This window comes from Emydura macquarii, unplaced genomic scaffold (assembly GCF_026122565.2).
Source record: "Emydura macquarii macquarii isolate MOO-44397 ecotype Brisbane River unplaced genomic scaffold, CSIRO-AGI_Emac_v2 contig_3305, whole genome shotgun sequence".
NCBI lineage: Eukaryota > Metazoa > Chordata > Testudines > Chelidae > Emydura > Emydura macquarii.
This window is the reverse complement of record NW_027133442.1, coordinates 2,977,028-2,998,140: the sequence shown is the minus strand read 5'-3', so window position 1 is coordinate 2,998,140 and position 21,113 is coordinate 2,977,028. Positions and strand designations below refer to the sequence as shown.

Genomic DNA, 21,113 nt, shown 5'->3' with positions numbered 1-21,113 from the left:
CTAATTACTTCATTCGTAGCCATAACCTGTATGTCTCCCACTGACCATCAATTTCAGAGCATTACAAGCTTTCAAAAACACCTGACTTGACATATATGTATACACAATCACATTGTATACAGCCATTGATTCAATTGTGTATTCTTTGGGGTTCATACCCCCTTTTCTCTCCTCGGGATGTCTGGACCCTGGTTGTCAGAGTGATCCTGTCTCTAGCCACTAGACAGACGTCATTCTCAGACCCAAGGAGTCATAGATTCACAGTTTGAAGTCAGGAGGGACCATCACATCTGACCTGATCTGGTACCTGATCTCAACCAGAGCATCCTGCAATCCAGCCGATCATAAGAAACAGAGCTCAGGATTCCAGGTCTCCAACATCCTATTGCTATTTACATACAGAGAGAGAAGGCAGGGTGGCAATGGCCTGATGCCTCAGGGGACCCTGCACGGAGGGAGGGAACTGAAGAGGAAAGATCTCAGGGGGCTTTCTACCCAAACTAGTACATAATAAGAAGCTGGAAGCTGCTGGTTGGCAGGCTGTGTCTGTCACTGACGTATGTTGAAGCTTGGATTTCTTTAGCACTGTGTTTAACTCAGCTGGAATTGCTTCAGTTCCGCTGCTCCTGATGTGATCGTTTTCTATCCAAAGACCTTGCCAGCTTAATTGAGTCAAAGATACAGGCTGCAGCTAGTGCTGGGACATTGCTGCATCTTTGATGGAGTGTGGCTGAGAGCTCTCTGAAATCTGAAACTGAAATGGATCCTTTAAAAGAGCTCTCCAGACAGCTTTGCATCCAGCCCCAGTTGAAGAGGGTATTCAGTTCCTTTTATACTTGGGATCAGCTGTGTGAGATGCAGATGTCAGTGGTCTTGGCTGCTGCAGACGTTAATCCCAACCACTTTCCTAACATTTCTTTGCGGAGATGGGAAAGAAAATGAAGCTGTTAAGCTGCCACACGTTAGATACATAGAGACAGGTCGGGGACAACACCTAATTCCCTTGAATGATCTTTTCCTTGAATTTTAAGCACAAATGGATTTACCTTGCTGCTGCTGCTGATGTTGCCTTGTCTCACAGTAATCGTATCAAGCCATGAAGTTCAAAAATTATTTTGACGGCTTTCAAAGGGACCTTGCTGACCTCAATGACATTGTCAATTGCTTTTTAATGTATGTATCTTTATAACCATCAGTTGTTTGTGAAACCCTCCCTTGCTACCTGGAAGTTTCTTCTGCTCCAGATTATTTTTCCTTCTTTGTCTTTCCATCTTGCTTTGGTTCTGGCCAGGACCTCCTGAGTCATTTTGCTTATCACTGTCTCTGCCAGGGGTGTCAAACTCATGCGGTGAAGTGGGCTCAATCCCCTGGCACAGTATAAATTCAAGGCTGTCCCTCTCTCATTCCACAGAGGACACCCTCAACCCCTCCACCCCTGACAGTTCCAACATGAGGTTTGCACAGAGATCACTTGAGAATGCAGTGTCTGGAGCAAATGTAGTTATTTATTATTCAGCACTTTATTGTCACACACAGGATCGCTCAGTGGGGAAGTATTCTGCTCGTAAGATCTTCACTGTCTTGGCTCTTTGCTTTTCCATTGCCATCCTCTTCTCTCTTTCTTTCCCCCTTTCCTGGCTGTATCTCCTCTGCATCCACTTCCCTTCAGAGACTCCTAATTCCTTTTACACCAGCGGCTTCCCCCCTCCTCCCTTTCCCAGTGCCTTGCTAAGTGATCAGCAATTAGTAAATGCTGACATGTCAAATGTCTTCGTTAGGCTTTAGCGCTAACACTCCAGTGAGATTAATGGAAGGGCAGAAGTGTTCATTCCTCTTACAGTTGTTGTTTCAGGTTTTCTACAAACTCAGGCAGACAACACTGCATCAGTGACTCTCAGGTCAGATTTGGAAGGTTTTCTTTGCAACCATGAGGACTAGAAATTCGTGCAGGCCTGATGTTTTACAGCCCTAGTCTGCACATTAGGATCATGACATGCTGATGTGAGCAGAAATTTGCTCAGGGAATCTAGTTCTGTGCTAGTGAGCAGCTGTCTCTCCCAGCTGCATCTCCTTTATCTAGAAGAAAGACTCATGGCTAGCTACTTATAGAGGAACATGCATCTTTGATACCTTTTAGTTTATTTGATACTTTCTGGTTTTTATATCCTGTTAAAATCTTTAAAATAAAACTTTCCCCCTCACCGACTTTGTCTTTTTCCAGTTCTGAGCAGCACTGGTTTTGTTCTTGAGAGTCTAATGGGACAGAAATGGATGTAACTGTTTAAGCACGTTACTTGTATAACTCCGCTTGTTCTATATATTGTTTTGGCACCAGCACTGTACATAGTGGGTTACTGCTAATGGCTGCTCTGCAGGTATTGAGTGGAGGACACAGTAGTGGCATTGGGATGTTTTGTTTTATTGCTTTGTCAGGATGGACTTTAAATAAATACCTTCAGTGCAACAGAATTGTTGATGCAACAGTAAGGTTGAGATGTTATGCACACCCAACTTAGAAAATTAAAAATTATATTTTCCTCAGCAGGCATAAGTTGGCCACTTGTGCATTGTACAAAATGTTTTGTATTACTGCATAGGGCGAAGTCTTAAAGGTGACCTACAATGGGGAAGGAATTATTGTTGTCCTTTTTTTCTTCTTTATGCTTTTTCTTCAAGTTTTTTATATGGTAAATTTAGGTCTTGGATAACCTGTTTTTTGCTGGAAGGCTATGGATAATTGGAGAACTAGCATGGTTATGACATCACAGAGAGCAAGAAAGTGAAATCTGAGCAATCGGAGGGAAAGATTTTCACTTAAACTTCAAAAGGCTTTATTTTTTATTTATTTGGCACCTAATAGAATAATATAAGTAAACAATGGGGAGGAGTGATGTCTTTGTTAAAGATCCAGCAGCCCTGCCCCGTCGACTAAGAGCAAGGTTCCCCTCCAGTTGTCTGGTCCTACAAGGAGACATCTAGCACAGGCAGGGGAGGCAAGACTAGATAGTCCTGATATTTCCAAAGCAAATATAAACTGAAAAACGCAACGCCAAGAAAACCCAGCTCCCTTTTAGGGCTTCTCGTCTCATTGTAAAGAAGCAAAACAGACACAGACACAAATTATTTTCTCCTTTGCAGATTACCCTCCAAAGAGAACAAAATAAAGAGTGTTTTCAAAAACACTTTCAGTTCTATGGGGCCCAACCATGCAATTTTTGCTTGTCACCCCTTTCAAGTAAAAACTTGGGCCTGTAGGGAAGAAGAGCTATTTCCATTTTATTTTGCTTATGGCCTTTCATACATGCTGTCTTTCAAGGAGCTATGCCAACTACAGTGTCAAATAGAAATGCTAAAAGGGGCCATCGCTGGAGAGTATGTGTTAAGCACCACTTTGAAATGAGATGGAGAGGCCGTTCTAGCCCCCACTTGGATGCTGACACAGGATCCACACTGCACTTCTGATGTCAGCATTGTTGGTTGTGATGGGACCAGCCAGGTAGAGAGCTGTGCATGAAAGAGAAATCAAGGGGGACCAGAGAAAAGGAGGCTGAGCCGATGAAACAGAGATCGGAAAATGAACGTGGGGAGCTGGCAGCAGTTTGTTTACATTTGCAGTGGTGATAATGAATGCACTGGTGTCTACGAATCTTTAGCATGGGGGAAGCCTAGTGTTTTTTTCCTGCTTCTTGGCAGTTTGCTGGGAATAGAAGACTCCCTTAATGGTGCAAGGAAATGACTTAGGTGACCAAGGTACTTACCAAGTGTAAGCTTCCCTATGGCCATGTGCAATGCCTCAAGATGGCTCTGGAGGGAGCACCTTTAGGTTGCAGCTAGTTCTGTCCCCATCGTATTCAGAATTTTGAGCTCTTTCTGGGCTGTGTTGTCCCAACTATTATGACGATGGGGAATTTTCCATAAAAATAGACAGGGAGATATGGCCTTGGGAATGCCAACAGCTTGTTATGGTGGCTGTAGTTTAAAAAACAAAACAAAAAGGCAATATTGGGATTCATAGTGTAAAGCACGAAGGATTCTTTCTCCAAGAATCAGGCAGCACAAACAATACTGAAGAGGTTTATTCACGGTACCGGGAAGTCTGATAAATCAGCTTAAACTTCCTGGTGTTACGGTGGTCAATTATATACGCTTTCTTATCGATTACATAGTACGTTTTAAATTCTTTATCTATTCACTTACAAATACCGACATTTTCCCATCCTGAGAGAACAACAGTGATAATGGTTGTTAGGTACAAGCAGAGACACTTTAATCACTCTACTTACATCAAGGATCCTAGGGCTACACTCAGGGTTGGGGTAGGGTGGAGGAAGAAGGGGGGGGGGGGACTTACAGATATGTGGCAGATGAGACAGAAATTCTAAAAGCAAATGTGCTGTTCTCATTGGAATTAGAATCACTGAGACGACATCTGGCTTCCTGAGCCATTGGATGGTTACACTAGCCACTGTCCTTGAGGCTCAGATATGCTCGTTAGCCATTTAAATGAGTTTCGACCTACAACTTGTTAGCTGAAAACAACCTCAAGCCTTACAATGGAATCATAGCAGATTAGGGTTGTAAGGGACCTCAGGAGGTCACCTAGCCCAACCCCCTGCTCAAAGCAGGACCAACCCCAAATTCAGTTGAAAGGCTCAGCTTTTTCCTTCAGTAGTGGAAACAAGACTGAAGTGATTCTTTGTTACAGCAGGTGAATAAAAGTGAAATCTGCTGGTAGTCGACTTAAGAGCAGGGGTATCAAACATATGGCCACAGGCTATGTCTGGTCTGCTTGACCCACTGTCACCATCCTGGCTTTCTCCCCGGTTCCAAAGCATGCACTGCCATGCCCAGCCTTTTTCAAGGAGGTTTGTGTTCTTAACAGAGGTTAGCAAACAAACAGAAAAACCAGTTTTTTAATTCATTTGTTAGCCTCGGGCTTCAGGACCACCTCTGCCAGGGGGCTCTGGCACGCCTGCTCCTGGCCAACTCCAGTTTCAGTCGGCTCTTCTCCCTTCCTGGAGCAACAGCCCTAGGGCTGCTTCTCCGAGACCCTGGCCCTTTGCTCCAGGGACTTGCCACTGGAGCTAGCTCCACTCCAGTGTGGCTGTGGCTTTGGCGTCCACTTCCCAGGGCACAGTCTGTCTCAATCCATCTCCTCAGCTGGCTACCCACTAGCAGCCCTTTATAGGTGTAGCTTAGCCCACTTGAATTGGCTGGATTGGATTCATCTGCTCTGGTCTAGGGGTGCTGGGCTTAGACTATCTACAGGGACCAGCTCTCTGTGAGACCCCCATGACCCATTCAGACCACACAGAATCTAAGCTGTTACTTCTTAAAAATCAGTGTCTTATCCTCGCCTTTGCAAAGAAAAACCTTCCAAACGTGAACCACATTTAATCACTGCCGAGATGTTTCACTGAATGTGCAGACATGTTGAAATAACGACTAAGAAATGTGGATACCCCACCCCCACTAATGTCTTTGGAGTGTCCAGCCTAAAGCCCAATGACACTTCAGCGTTGACATGGCCTCTTTCATTGCTGATTGTTTTAATGGCTGGAATGGGGAAGAGAGTGCAAATGGAATCTGAGTAGGTGGGGGCTCGGAGGTGGCAGGAAATGCAGAAGGAAGAACAGGAGAGACACAAAGGGAAGGGAAGAGAAAAACAAAGGCTGGGAAAGGAAGAGAAGGAGAAGGCAGAAATAGCTGCAGCTTTCAGGGGAACATATTTTCTCACTGCATGATGCTGAGCATGACAATTAGGTACTGAACAAATGGTTAATAGTTAAGGGTCAGATCCTGGCCCTGTGGAAGGCACGGGGAGTTTTGGGGCCAGGATTTTGCCCTGTAGCCTTAGTTTTAGTTGCTTCCCTGTCGTAGTAGTTTTAGTTACTACAGAAAAGCCATATTCTCCCCTTCATCTCTGTACAAACCACCCATTGAATGAATAAATTTAGGCTGGAAATTAGTAGAAGCTTTCTAGCCATCAGAGGAGTGAGCTTCTGGAACAGCCTCCCCCTAGGAAGAGTGGGGGCAAACAACCTAACTAGCTTTTTGGGGGATCTTGGCAAGTTATGGTGGGGTTATCTGATGGGGCTGCCCGCGAGAGCAAGGACTGGACTGATGATTTCTAGCAGGATAATATTGTGACTTTTTAGCACTTGGTGTCCATTGCAGAGCCCAGAGCATTGGGTGCGATCGGGAAGGTGTCCAGCAGCAGAATGGGTGGAGTCTTTTTGCAGGCTGAAATACAGACTGTCCCCAGACAGCAATAAGGTGGCTCGTGTCTTGTTCTTGTGCCTGGCAATGCTAATGATCGCTCGGAATGAAAAGAGTCAGGATTTAAAGAGTCTGTTTCAAGAGAGCCCAGGGAAGTGTTTTTAAAGGTTTGTGCGTTACCAGGCCTTGTTTCTACAGGGATGTCTTCCTCTCCTATTACTGACTATGAAACAAGGAAGCAGCATCGATGGCTATAACTGTTAGCTCTGCGGTCTTCTTCCCTTAGTGATGGCTAACAAACAAGGCTGGCTGGAGAGGGAAAATATTCTCCTGTCTAGGATCTCACCCATTTATTCTGCTAGGACAGAGGTGGCCAGAGTGCAGGCCACGAACTTGTGCAATGGAGTACACGCCTTTCTTCATCTTCTAAGATAGTGAAGAATGAGACTAACGCGAGGAGTCATGATATCCTTGGTTCTATTCCCCATTCTGCCACTAGTCTCAGGTAAGTCATGTAGCCCCTGTAAGCCTGCCTTAGTTTCCCCATCTGTAAAATGAGGATAACACAAGCCTTCTTCCCAAGGGATTTGTGAGGTTTAATCAGCTAGTCTTAGAAAGTGTGATATATGTGTTAAGTATTATTGAAATGGGGGGTGGCCTATGAAGGCTGATCCCAGCATGCACTGCTTCCTCTTGATCCTCACACTTGCAGTGAAGGGTATTGAAGAGCTAAGGAAGCTCCTTTGTGAACAGCTATTGCCTGTCCATTGAATAGGGTGGAGCTAAAAGGAACTGGTGGTCTCAGGCCAGATGATGCTTATTGAAGTCTGTGACCGAGTGCTATGCAAGAAGACCTGAGCCAGCCCCTCTGGTCACAGCAGCGCCAATCAAACAATGCAGAATGGAACTGGTTAAACAGAGTTGTGGCTAATGTATGGGTGGAGCGGAGCTGGAAGGCTAATTAAGTCATTAGGCAGAGGCTACAAATAAGCACAGGAAAGGCAGTGGGGGAGGAGGGAGGGACAGGCTGCAGAGGGATGAGAGACAGAGCATGTGAGCGCTATTCTCTGCCTGTTACAGGAGCTGGGGCTCCCTAGGACTGTTGGAGCAGAACTGTGCATAGTATAAAGGTGGTGGGAACCCATGTTGTAAATAAATTACACAAGATGTTTGACCAGCACAAGGATCTCTGAGCAGTTTGTGGACCAGAGCAGAGGCAGGTGCTGGAGTCCCATCTGCTAGTCATGTTGGTGTAAATGTATTGCTCCGGTGTATGAGCTGCAAATTGCCTTCTCTTCACCGTGTCTGGGGAAAAAGGGGGAGGGACAGGGTATTCCTATGCCTTGGTGATGCCCCGATGTTGAAGGGATGGGGCTGTGGGCAGCAGGCCTAAGTTTGAGCAGCCTTAAATCTGTTCTTACATGTGCTGAGGGCTGGTCTGACACAAATCAGCCCTAGGCTTGAAGGAGTGCAAAGATGGCTGAAAGCCACCTTTTCCCTCCCCGCTCTTAAATTGCACAGGGCGCATCATAGATAGAATGGGGAGATGGACAACTACTTCCCTGTTCTGCGAAGGGGTGGTCACATCACAGAGAGGCTGGGCTCTTACCTCCCTAGGCAGCAGAGGGGTAGTGTCAGGGCCATGGGTCTCAAACCCAGATCTGCAGGACTCTTTGGAGCCATAAGCGCCCATCTGCTACCCAGTGACCTGCTAACAATTGCTAGGGCAGAAGCTAAACCCTGACTGAGGACTCCAGTCCTGAAACCTGATTGGCAGAATGTTGGGGGTCCTCATTGGTCCACAGCTTCTATATAAACCCAGCACAGGACCAGGAAGTCGTCCATACAGCTGGGATCTGCCTTGCTTTGGACTGTGTGGCTTGTGCTTCTGCTATCCTGGTGCTGACTCTGGTTATTGATCGGTGGGTCTCCTGGTTCTCCTCTCCTGGTACTGAGCCTGCCTGCCTCCTGACACTCGACTCTCGGTTGGCCCTGTGACCTCCTGGTCTCTGACCTGGCCAAACTCCTCCTTCAACCGTTACGTAAGACTGCCCTTGACCTGGTAGTGACAGTTGGTCACATTGCAGGCAACCTGGGGAGCTGGCCCAGTACCTCCCTGCCCAGCGAAGGGGCCAGTGCCCTGCTCCTTCCTGCTGTGTGGTGGTAAATGGACAGAAGCTGTCTCCCCTCTTTGTGCTGAGCTGTGCTTTTGTGTTTTGTTTAGCTGAAGAAGATTGGTGGTGGTGGTTTTGGTGAGATTTATGAAGCAATGGATCTCCTGACCCGTGAGAATGTGGCCCTGAAGGTGGAGTCAGCCCAGCAGCCTAAACAGGTCCTCAAGATGGAGGTGGCTGTCCTGAAGAAACTGCAAGGTAAGATGAAAATGAGTTGGTTACCATCTGCTCTCTTCTCCAGCAGTTGTGTGATATCTTATACTGGCCCTGGCAAGAACAGGGTTGGGGGCCAAGTTTGCTCATACTCCCTCTAACGTTCTCCTTCGACCTAACTTACCTTTGAGTGTGTTTGTGACATTAAACTTTTCAACATGGAGCACTGCTATACTCCACATAGTGTCGGGATTCCCTCCAAGACCTTGTCCACTGGCTTATCTAGAGCACCTCATCCAGTTCTGGGAGAACGCTTCCTTTAGTTCTGTGGAATCCAAAAGCTTGGGTGAAATCCAGTTTCTTTATTGGCATTTCATAAAACTATACCTGAGGCTCAGGTGTAGAGGGCGTGTTAAGGTGTACCACAACTCCACAGTACATAATTATAAATCAGATTACATATGTAATCTAAAACAGACCAACACATGCACATTACATTCTACATTGTATCACATGCTTTCTGATTGGTTAACTAATTTTGTGAACCAAACCCTGTCTAGATCATGAGCTGTCCATGCACTACAACATGTGCTAGTAAGCAAAGCTGCAGCTGCAAGCTGGTCACATGTGACTCTTCTGCTTACTATTTATCTGCTAGCTACTTGTTATTTACAAATCTACTCATGAATTCATGCTTTGAGCATTGTTAACCTCTGGTTCTTTCTTCCACTGTTTATGCAAGGCCTGCATTTCCACTTCCCCACCCCCTTTTTTTTCATACAGCAGCCTTTTCATGTTGACATATTCTTTTCTCTTTTTGTCTGTTTTTTTTTTTTTTTTTTTTTTTTTTTAAAGTTTATTACCCAGCAACACATTTCCAGGACTACAGTGGTGGTTACTAATTGTACAGACATTAAAAGGACACTTACTGTCTAAACTAGAGGGTGAAGGCGGTTAACAGCTTCCACAGTGATGGTGCCTACATCATTATTTTGTTTGGCCGTGAGCTGGGTGATGGGTACCAACTGTTCCAAAGTGCGTTTTACTAACCCCTTGTTTGATTTCTTCTATTTCCTAAACCAATTGAATTACAAGCTTATTACTGTATATATCACATGCAATAGCCTTGAACACATAACTATTACTAATAAAGTTTTCAGGGAGTCTGGCTATTAAGCTTTTAAGATTCAGGTTTAAGGGAGAAAGAAATAGGATGCCCGAACTTGGGTACTGATTTTAAAGCATCCTTGTGCAATTTTAACTTTCCCCATATTTCTGTTACATTATAAAAACTGATAGATAAAAACAACTATATCCCCTATCACCACAGGAAATTCGGGAGTGAAACAGCACATGGGTCAATTAACATAACATTCCCTCAGTCCATACTGAAAGAGGTCGCCGTCCGCCACCCCACAATACTTGCCATTCCTGCATAGGTAGTTTTTACTTCACCAGCTTCCCAGCACCAAAACCATACTGTGCAATTTGTAGATTGTGCCTCCAGAGTGAACCCACATGCTGGCAACTCTGTCTGTAAGACATTACACTTGCACATGTTAGTATCCCTCAAGTTCAAACAGCAGTACAAGTCTGGGGCTTTCCAGACCTTGTCATTATTTTGCAACAGCATTTGAGGAGGCAAAACAAATTCCTTCCACTCCATATGGGCTGCAGTTGCTTCGCATATTGTTTCCTTTTATTAGATCCATGTTAATTTCCTTACCCTGAACAAATGGGTGTCATCTCTCTTGTACTAAATTTTAACTTTTCTGTGGTGATAAAAGAGGGAACGTTTTCTTGCTCCATATCACTTAAGACTGCTTTACTTTGATCCCCCACGTACTACACATATTATTATTTAGTTATTTATTTTAGTAGAGCTCATTGACTTAATCGCATACTTCCTTAAAAGCAATTACAATATCATGTACTTGTACATTATATACAGAAAACAAAGCTTAATGTGTTGGTTTTGCACATTCAATGGATGCAATACTTTTGCAGTTATCTTCTATTGAAATGCTTGGTCACATTCCCCCAGCATCTCCGTGTCAGCTTGGTTTCAGAGTGCCATCAATTTGAAACAGTCCAGTTCTCATGCGAATCTTGTTAAGTTTCTTTTGTTGTAGTTGCTGCTCCACCTTGGTAGTTTTGCACCATTCTAAAGTACACATTTTTATTCAGAAAGTCCTTTCAACAGTTCTTAATCATATTTCACCAACTGTCAGTGGGCACAATCCTTTATGTAACTGGTAAAAGTCAATAACACTGACACATAATCAAACTGAACATTTTTGTACAATATTTCCCCAATAGATTATATCCCTAAACCATTTGGACCTGTTTTCAGTCTTTTTTTAGTCTTTTTTTTTTTTTTTGACTTACAAAACTCCACCCATAGTTTGTTTTTATTCCCTTAGCAGCATTTATTTTACACCACAGTTAAACAAAACTTTTGAATACAATTTTCAATAGGAAATTTTGTCGTTTTTGTGAATGGCCAGTGCATCATTCAAAGTAACTCCATAATTAACTTTTTAAAAGAAAATGGAATTCGGATGGCACTTTCAAATAGGATGTTGGTTGGGCTTCGTTTCTTATATTTACTGATCTATTTTTTCCCCGCCTCAGTGCTGGGTGGTTTCTCCTTTCAAAGCACACAGCCATCTGAAAAAGAAAATACAACCTAATGTAGCTCCTCTTTGGAGCCATTATAGGATTTGAATTAAGTAACATGTCTCGTTTACATTTTTTACCAGTTTTACTGTATACACTGCATGTTCCATAGACATGCATACTGCTTTCATAATTTAGCTCTTTTAGCTGTTTTATTACTGAAAAAGGGATCCCAGGTCTCTCCCCATAATCCTGGTTCTGGCCCTTCTGGTCCCTATTTTCATTAACTAATTTATATTTCACATTTATAACCTAATTTTTAAAAGAATGTTAAACTTTTGCAAAAGCATTGAGGCCCCCAGAGCATTAATTAACAAAGTTTAAGGCTTCCAGGAGACATTGGCTGCTGTCCAAAGAGTGTCCGGGTCAGCTTTGCGACTTTGAATGAAAAACTTGGATAGATTTGTAGTGGAATGTTTTAAAATCCAATTTATTTCACACATACATTTTCTCTTTAAACGGATTTTTTTTAAATTCTCCAGTCCCTTGCTATGCTGTAAACAGTTTAAGATGGGAGACCAAATAAATATTTTAAACTTGTTCTGCTTAGCCTTGCCAGCTGAGCCTGTGAATCTACTTCTTTCCTAAAATGGTCTTACACTCCTGAAGTCTTTGCTTTGTAAATTGTAAGTTATGAGCAGATGATACATTTGAGTTGCTCACATTTCTAAACTGCAATTTTATTTTTATATTTAAGTTTTGCACAGGTGAGAACTCAATAATTGCTGTTTCTTAGCCACATTTTGTTTTACTGCTATTTTTACTCCCTTATTTTCCTTCTATGTCTCAACTATTGGAGACTTTAGTAAGCTGATTGTAACCCTTTAATTTTTCTTTTTTCTGACAGGCGGTATTTCTCTTTTAACTTACTAGTGTTTTCCCCTTTTCTTCCTTACAATCTGTTGTTTGAGATGATCAACACTCTTGTGTTGCTGTTAATTTTTCTGCGCCAGTGTATCCAGGATACATCCACACATGTTCTGAAGCAGACAAGCCAAATAGAAATCCCTATTTCATTCTGAGTAATTTTTGTCCATAGTCAAATGATGATGTCTGTCTGCTTCCAGCAGTGATTTATACTTTATTATTTACAGACCATTACCTCAGGAAAAGAGTCCATTTTCCTTCAGAATGGCTGTAAAAGCTCCTGGGGACAAAAACATAATGGTGGCAATAATCACCACCTGACCCCCTAGTATAATTTGATGTCAGGGTTTCACCAGTCACGACTCTACAGAGTTGTACTGACATAACAGGGATTTATTATTAAACCAAGCTTTTAACACTTCAACATCCTCATTCACACTTTTACTTCCACTTTGGAACTTTTCCACAAGCTGACTGTTTAATTCCCTCTGAGCTCTGCAGTGTTAACTTGTGCAAGCCCTCCTCTATAACAGCGCATACCTTTTTCCTTAAATAACTTACCTGTCTCCCAAAGTGACACATTTCTCAGCGGACTTTTCTCGTGGGCTCTGTGCTTATCTTTGCACTTTTTTGCAGTTATTCTTTAGCTACAATTACTGTTCCTCCATGGCTGTCCAGGGATTCTTTAAAGCTCCAGTGACATTCAAGAGACTGGGGACCGACGAGCTGGGCAGCAGCTCTGCAGAAAAGGACCTGGGGGTAACGGTGGATAAAAAGCTGGATATGAGTCAGCAGTGTGCCCTGGTTGTCAAGAAGGCTAATGGAATATTGGGCTGCATTAGGAGGGGCATTGCCAGCAGGTCACGGGAAGTGATTATTCCCCTCTATTCGGCATTGGTGAGGCCGCATTTAGAATACTGTGTCCAGTTTTGGGCCCCCCATTGTGGACAATTTGGAGAGAGTGCAGCGGAGGGCAACCAAAATGATTAGGGGGCTGGAGCACAGGACTTATGAGGAGAGGCTGAGGGAACTGGGCTTGTTTAGTCTGCAAAAGAGAAGAGTGAGGGGGGATTTGATAGCGGCTTTTAACTACCTGAAAGGGGGTTCTAGGGAGGATGGGGCTAGGCTGTTCTCGGTGGTGGCAGATGACAGAACAAGGAGCAACGGTCTCAAGTTGCAGGGGGAGGTCTAGGTTGGACATTAGGAAAAAGTTTTTTACTAGGAGGGTGGTGAAGCATTGGAATGGGTTACCTAGGGAGGTGGTGGAATCTCCATCCTTACAGGTTTTTAAGCTGAGGCTTGACAAAGCCCTGGTTGGGATGATATAGCTGAGGTTAGTCCTGCTTTGAGCAGGGGGTTGGACTAGATGACCTCCTGAGGTCCCTTCCAACTCTAATATTCTATGATTCTATGATTCTAAGAGACCTTTTTGTGCCCTGCCAGTAATTCTTTTACATAGATATCCAAAATACCCCCCTCTATTTCACTTATCTTACTGAATTGTCAACATGTTTTTTTCCTTCTTATTTGTTTTTTACATTTTGCTCCACTTACTGGAGTTCCTTCTTCCACCTGGTCCCTGTCTCCTATCACTTTTCTGGGGAGTCCAAAGGGTTCACCCTTGGATTTAATCCAGCCCTCCAGCACGGTACTGGCTTCCTCCTACTTAAACCCTGTCAGTGCCATTTCCCTTACTATTAGATAGCAACCCTCACACTAAGGAGTGTATTGGCTGCTCCAGACCGGGAGATCCCAGGTTTACTTGGGAAGTGTCACTGAAGGTATTTTACCTGCTTTAGACGAGTGGGTCCTGGGTTTTGGCACCAAAATGTCGCGATTTCCTCACAATCAGCTTATCCAGAGCGCCTCGTCCAGTTCTGGGAGAACGCTTCTTCCAGTTCTCTGGAATCCAGACTCGTCACTGAGGTTTCTTTATTGGCATTTCATAAAGCTACATGGGAGGTGATCAGGCTCAGGCGTGGCAGTGGGGTAGGAGGCACCACAACTCCACAGTACATCGCTGTGCACCAGATTATATGCATAGTCTAAAACAGACTAGCACATGCGCATTACATTCTACATTATATCCTGCGCTTTATGATTGGCTTACTGATTTTGTGAACCAATCCCTGTATGGATCCCGAACCATCCATGTGTTACCAAACGTACTGGTAAGCAAAGCTGCATCTGCGAGCTTATCACACACGACTCTTCATATCAACTAGCTACTTGTTATCTACACTGCCACTTGTGAATTCATGCTTTGCGCAGTGGGAACCTCGATTTCCTTACTTCTGTTTTCTGTCATTGTTCATGCACGACCCGCACACAGCGTCTGTCCACACAGCAAAGAACGACCTAGGGCTGCCCCAGGCCAGCCGGCTCAGGCGTGGGCTCTGGGGCTGTTTCATTGATGTGTAGAGTACTGAGCCTCAGGCTGGAGCCCAGGCTCTGGGACTCTCCTGCCTCGCAGGGTCATGGAGGCTGGGCTCCAGCCCGAGCTTGGAAGCCAGCACATCAATGAAGCAGTCGGCCGGCCCAGGCCAGCCACGCTGTCGAGTTGCTGGGTAGACGTAACCATAGTGGTCTCTATCTTGCTCGCTGAATTCCTCCCCCGGAAGGTTTCTGGCATGTAGATGAACATTTTTTAGGTACTGGTGTTTAAGCCCCATCCCCTGTGAATCTCCCTGGGGCTTAGCTGGGAGATAGGGGTCTGGATGCCTAGAGGGAGGCAGCAGTGCGCAGACCCAGAGGCAGAAATGTAGGTGCTGAGGGAACTTTTACCCTGAACATTTAGGCACTGAGTGAGTTTAGGCACCTCCAGGGTAAGGTAGCAGCCGAGCAAAGGACTTGGGGGTCTCGGTGGTGCCTAAACTGAGGCTTGGGTATCTCAGCCCCTTTGTGGAGCTGGGCCTCAGTGCTTCAGGAGTTTGCAAGAGATCTTTATTCTGTGTCCAGTTCCAATGGGCTGTGCGTAACAACAAGAGCTTCACTGCACCCTGTCCAGACTCTCCCTGCGAAGCTCAGCCCCTAAAGGCACAATCCCTGCACTCAGAGTTGCACATCCTTGTATTAAGGGTATGCTTTAAATTCCTTGGAAAGGCAGGTTGGCTTAGCTCCTGGCACAGCATCCTCCCTGCGCCCACACCTGGGCAGAAACAGGAGGGCTGGGTTTGGGGAGCTCCTCTGGGGATGTATTATGGGAAGTGGTGTTATCTTTGGCAGAGACCCCTCGGGACTGCAGAGACCCTCCACCCCCACGGAGGGCTGCAAGATGGGTGGAGGGCTGGAAACTATGCTGCCAAGTGGCAGGGTTTCAGAACTGGGGCAGAGGCACAGTGCCTGGTGTGTATACCCCTAGGCACCGGGAAACTCCCCTGGTGGGCAACAGCTCCGTCCTGAAACCCAGCCAGCAAGTCCGCATGGAGCGGGGCCATTGTCATTCCTCACCTCCTGACAGAACAAGCCAAGGAAGGTCCTTCCCAACCCCACACCCTCTCCCACAGCTTCTCCCATGAGAGGGGCAATCTGGCCTCTCGATCACTCTGTGGTAACAAATGTAACTGAACACAGAGATCCCAAAAGTGGAGAGAATCCAAGCAGAGGAGAAGTCACTCTGGGCTGCTAAGGAGGGCCTGAGTGATAAAGTCATGGTGATAAGGAAGCGTGGTGTCGGGTCTGCATATAGTCTCATGGAGTGGGCTCGAGAGCACAGCAGGGCAAGGGTCTGAGATTTCAATACAGTAAGTTATGAGGAATTAAAAATCAAGTGTCAGATTCTGCCCCCTGTCACTTGCACTAGCCCCAACACTAACGGGAGAGAGGTGAATATGTCTAGCTGGGCAGGAGCTGTTCGTTACCACCGTGCAGGGGGGAGAAGTATCTAAAGCAATGCATGTGAAGGAAGGCTGAGAAGTTCCAAGAGGTGCTGTATGCAAGGTGTAAAATAGACTGCCTTTCCTCTGGGGGAAAAAGAACACACGGGGCAAGCAGTGGCCAGTGTGGTGCCATGAGGGACTGGGGCAGGGGAAATGGAGAAAAGGGGAAAGAACAGAAGCAAACTGAGTAAAGACTTGAGGGAGAAAGAGGAAGGCCAGTAAACAAGGCAGGCTGAGATGGTGCTGACAAAGGGCTCACTGGGACCAAGAAGGGCTTTCACAAATATATTAGGGGAGAAAGCACATGAGTAAAACAACAGGGATGTGACATTCAGGGGTTTGACATGACTGACCTGCTTCTTTATTTTAGGGTTTGTCTTTGACAAGAAAAGTAATTGAGCGGTTTGGACAATTATGAAGGAAGGAAGATGCTGTGTTTGAATTATTGATACAAAGCAGGAAGGGGGATGCTCATGTGAGCACAAACCACCCCATCAGGACAGGCATGTAAAGTCAGGTAGGGAACTGGCTCAGAGATGTGCTGAGGCCCAGAGAGTTCTTTCTGACAGTTGTGTGGGGAGACACCAAAGGCTTGGAAAACAGCCAGCGCGGTCCTGATCTTCGTAAACGGGACAGAGCAATCCTGGTAGTTCTTCTCTGGAAAATCTAACTGGCAAATCAACCTAACAAATTGCAAGGGACAGAAAAGTAGTAAATAATGGAACCACAGCAAGCAGCATGGGTTTATGACTAACAAGTCAATAGATGCTTTGCTGAGTGAAACGATATTGTGACAAAGGGAGAGGGAAAAGCAGTGCTGAGGGAGGGGAAACGAAGAGGCCTGCATGGTGGGGGTTTTCAACAGGAGTTGTTGGGGTGGCGAGGGGTCCCAGATTGGCACAATGCCGTGAAGGCTCAAGGGAAGGGAGAGGGCTGAGACTGGAAGGGAGTAAGATGTGAGGGGATGATGGAGTGTTTCAGAAAGATTTTTAGAATGGGCCCGACTGATGCAAAGTGGTGTTACTGTCCTGGATGGTAGGGCTCAGGCTCTGTGGCTTTTCTAGGTGGAAGGCAGGAAGCTGCATTGTGTCCATAGTTACACCTGGCACTGGGGATGGGCCAGGTGATAGGCAATCCATCAGCTAGCGGGAGTGGAGAGGAGAGGAGGGTGTGGCTGAGGGTCTGGGCAGAGATGGGGTAGGGGCACACTGGAACTGTGGAGCTGGTGGCGGGCAGAGTGGTAGGCAGCCCTGGGGAGCGAGGCGGAAGCAGGCTCAGGATTTGTTAAGAGGTTTACAGAAGGAATCGTTGAGGAGAAGGCAGTAGATGTGGGCTGTCTAGAGTGGATAGTGTGTTATAGCCTGGATGCCATGCCGCCGGCCACACGGTGGTTCTTGGGGAGGCCTCTGCACATTCCCCCTAGTAGGCCATGTCTTGTAGCGCTGCGGACCACTGGGATTTCGCAAGAGCCCACGTGCTCTCCCTCGCAGCCTCTTGCTCTCCAGACATGAGGGTGGGAAAGGGGCATGGCGGCCATGAGCAGACCTGGTGCTCTGTGCCTGGGCTCTGTTAGACCTCCCCTTTCAGCAGCGCTATCCTGTACCCAGACTGTAACGGGGAAAGCTTCAGTGTGGTGGGTGATGTTAGTGTGTTCTGTAGGCTACTGCCTGGATCTGGTAGCCCACCTGGACATCAGATGGCCTGGCTCTGAGCAGGGGGCCTCCTGCGAGGAGGCCTCACCCACTGCTTCGCCTGCCTGGGGGAAGGACAGTTCCCTATCCCGAAATTCTCTCCATAGAGCCTTATCCCAAGGCCAGGCAGAGCAGAGAGAATCTCCTATAGGCACTCCTGCAGGAGTAGACCTACTGGCCAAGCCCTTGGGTGTTGAGGGAAGGTCTTTTTGGGAAGCATAAGGCACATCCTTGGCTCTCTGCCCTTCTTCAGGGGCCAGGGAGGCTCTTGTGTCCAAACTGGCACCTGCTTCTTGGTCTGGAGCCAGGACACTGAGCGAGGCAAGTTCCTCCTTGGGTCAGTTCTGGTAGAGACGAAGGCTCGGTGGGTCAGAACTCAGGGCTCTTCAGTGCAGGCAGCAGCCTCTCCTGGGCTGGACCGCAGCAGAAGCCGTGCCTGGGTATGATGCGCCAGTGCCAAGGGCTTCCCCAGTATCTCACGATTCCAAGACCACGAAGGATGCAGTGGGTCTGTTGGGTCCAGGGCTACCAGCAGGTTTCACGGCCTCCGTCTGCCGGTAGTGAAAAGGACCAGGATTTGTTGGACTTGGATCCGAGGGGGAACATTGGCTGTGACTGTCTGGTGTCAGTGTCTCCTTGGGCTCTCCCCAGCAGCCCTAGACATGGGCGCTCTCTGGTTCCAGGCCCTCTCCAACATGGTTTGACCTCATCTCTCCCCTTCCCCCGTCCCAACCTGAGTGGGCTTCCACTTCAGCGCTGGGTTCTCCCCTCTCTTTGTTGTAGATCTGGGGGTTGTCTGGTCTGGCCTCAGCACCATCTGGAACAGATTTTGGAGCTCATCCTCCCAGACATCCCATCTTTCAGATCCTCAGGGCCCTACCAGGATCATCAGCTGTTTTATCTGGAAGGAATTCCCCATGGCATTCCTGGCGAGATTATGAGCTTGTCTGTTCCCCTGGGATTTACTTAGACATCATCCAGACAGTGCAAGGAGGGCTGAGAGCAATTCATCTGCTTCTCCCTGTGCTTCAGAAGAGGTGCCTTCTCAATCTCTTGCTAGACTTGCAGCCTCTCAGTCACTGGGGGGCTGGCAAAGCTGCCTGCAGCTCAAGCTGCAGACCGGCTGTCCGGTGGTGATTGTGTGCAGCCTGCTGAGTGAGTGAGTGTGGATCTGCATACAGACTGTGCTGTTGTGGCTTCTCCCATGTGACCCATGGCATAATGCAGGGTCCCCCTCCCCCAGCTGCCTGGGCTCTGGCAGCAGAGCAGCCATCAGCAGTATTGCTGCACTGAAGAAAAGTAGGGTAGACACACAAATTATACACAGTAGCAAATAAAAGTAAAAACCAGATTGCACTAGAAGCAGTAGGCTGCCCATCAGTAGATCAGCAAGGGCCCGTGGAGCTCTGTGACATTGCCTTCCATCTTTTCCACCCCTTGTCATGTGTGGAAGCAAATCTTACTACTGACATGGGTGACTACAAGGTGACCCAGGTTGGAAGGTCAGTCTTCATGCAGATTCATCCCCATTCCCTGCCAGATGTGCTCTATGGCATGGGTGGTGCTGGTGCATTTCTCCGCCTCTGCCTCACTTATTACCATACAGCACTGTGGCATTGTGAAAGAGTACACACCTGTGTTCACTCCCTCTCACTATTGCAATAATCTTTGTACAAAGTATGCCGTGTAAGGTAACATGTGAAAACTCGTCATTTGCTGGTCAGTATTGTCCTGGTAAAATATATGTGGCAACATCTTATGTGAAGTTACAAGATTTCTCGGTATGGTGTTATTAGCACATGTTCCAAACCCCACAGTCCTGCCCAAGCAGAAGTTGGCAGTTGGGTCTGTCCTAAACAAAGGAATGTGTGCTCTGCTTAATTTGCATTTAAGCAGTAAACACAGTCATCAAGCAGGAAGGGAAATCAAGCAAGTTCAAACAGGTGAAAAAACCAGCAGGGAACATCCTTCCACATAGATTCTTTGACTCCTGTTTCTTAGAGGCTATGTTTTTTAGGAGAGGGACAGAAACGATAAAAAAGAAGGGACAAACACCCGCAGGCACCCTCCCTGCGCCTCCTACTGCATTGACTGCACCTGAAGAGACGAAGGAGATCAGGGAGGGGTCTTACCTAAAGAGTTTGATCAATAAGACGGCCAAAAGCAAGTGGTGAGAGAACTTTGCCTTGTGTCTAATATAATTTATTAAGTTAGACATCAGTAAATGTTTATCTTTTTATTTCTTGTAACTATTTCTGACTCATATGCCTCATTACTTGTGCTAATTTCAAACCTCTCTTTGTAGCTAATAAACTTGTTTCTTTGTTTTATCTAATCCAGTGTGTTCAAGATGAAGTATCTGGGTAACTCCATTTGGGGTAACAAGTTGTTACCATATTATACCCTTAAAGGAAAAACGGACTTAATATACCTGTACTGTCCAGGAGAGGGATGGGCAGTACAGGGCATACATTCCTGGAGGAAAACCTGGGACTGGGAGTGTGTTGGAGTCATTTTTGAGGCTGGTGAGAGCCCAGGTGTGTCTGGCTGGCTGCAGTGCATGCACACAGACCTAGCTGGGAGTGACTTACAGTCTGGAGGCTGTTTGTGAGCAGGAAGGCATTTTAAAGGGCACCCCAGGTTACAGGGCAGGGATGATGTGGCTACTCATTAGTGTGGATTGTACCTTGGTATGGCAGGCATGCATATTGCTTTACAGAACCAGCACCGGACCACGCTTCTGCTTGGAGATTAGTCGGTGTCAGACACAGATGGCAATCAGCCTTGGTTAGGCAAGGGCATGGAGAAGTCACGAGTTACAAAGGGAAGGGTCACCTCTTGTGCTCATCTTGCTAGTTGCTTTCTCCCCCTCGTGGGCACAGAGTGTGGCTCAGAGGAGCGGGTCAGGATGAGATCCCTGCCACAGGTCCAGGGAATGGTCGAAGTGATGTTGCCCTCCAGGAGTTTGTGGTGGGTATGTCTAATGAAGGAAAGGAAGGAGCAGAGTTTTATTTTTCTCATTTGGCGGGAAGGACCTTGTGACTGTGAGAGTAGCACTCTCTCCTCATTTCCTGAGCATCTGCACCTGCTTTGGGGATGCTGGCAGAGAGAGACATGTCTGCTTGGTGCAATGATGCCTGGGTGTCACTTTCCAGAGCGGATGGGACACTTACAAAATGGAGGGTTACAATACTGAGTCCCTTCGGGCATTTCTGCAGGGGCAGAGTTAAGGTTATTTTAGGGGGTGTTGTGTGCGAAGAATTACCTTTACTCTTGTTTCCTGACTTTCTTAAATGTCTGGTGTTTGTTGTTGTAATGTTAATGCTCTGTTTAGGGTTTGCACATGGCTTAAGGCGTCAGGGCCCTCGTCCACAAGCCTCGAGTACCGTGCCTTAATCTGGCCCTGGTGGCAGCAACCTTGACTCCACTTTAGCTACATGCTGTGTGTAAAC

The 21,113-nt window shown here is 46.5% G+C and overlaps 1 protein-coding gene across 1 annotated transcript in view; it reads left to right on the top strand.

Moving 5' to 3' along the window:
* The window catches only part of TTBK1 (tau tubulin kinase 1), a 158,655-nt gene that overhangs the window by 44,403 nt on the left and 93,139 nt on the right, over positions 1-21,113 (top strand). Inside the window, exon 3 of the mRNA XM_067532893.1 lies at positions 8,444-8,591. Within this exon, the coding sequence (XP_067388994.1) occupies positions 8,444-8,591 (148 nt within the window). The remainder of the gene's footprint in view (positions 1-8,443; positions 8,592-21,113) is intronic.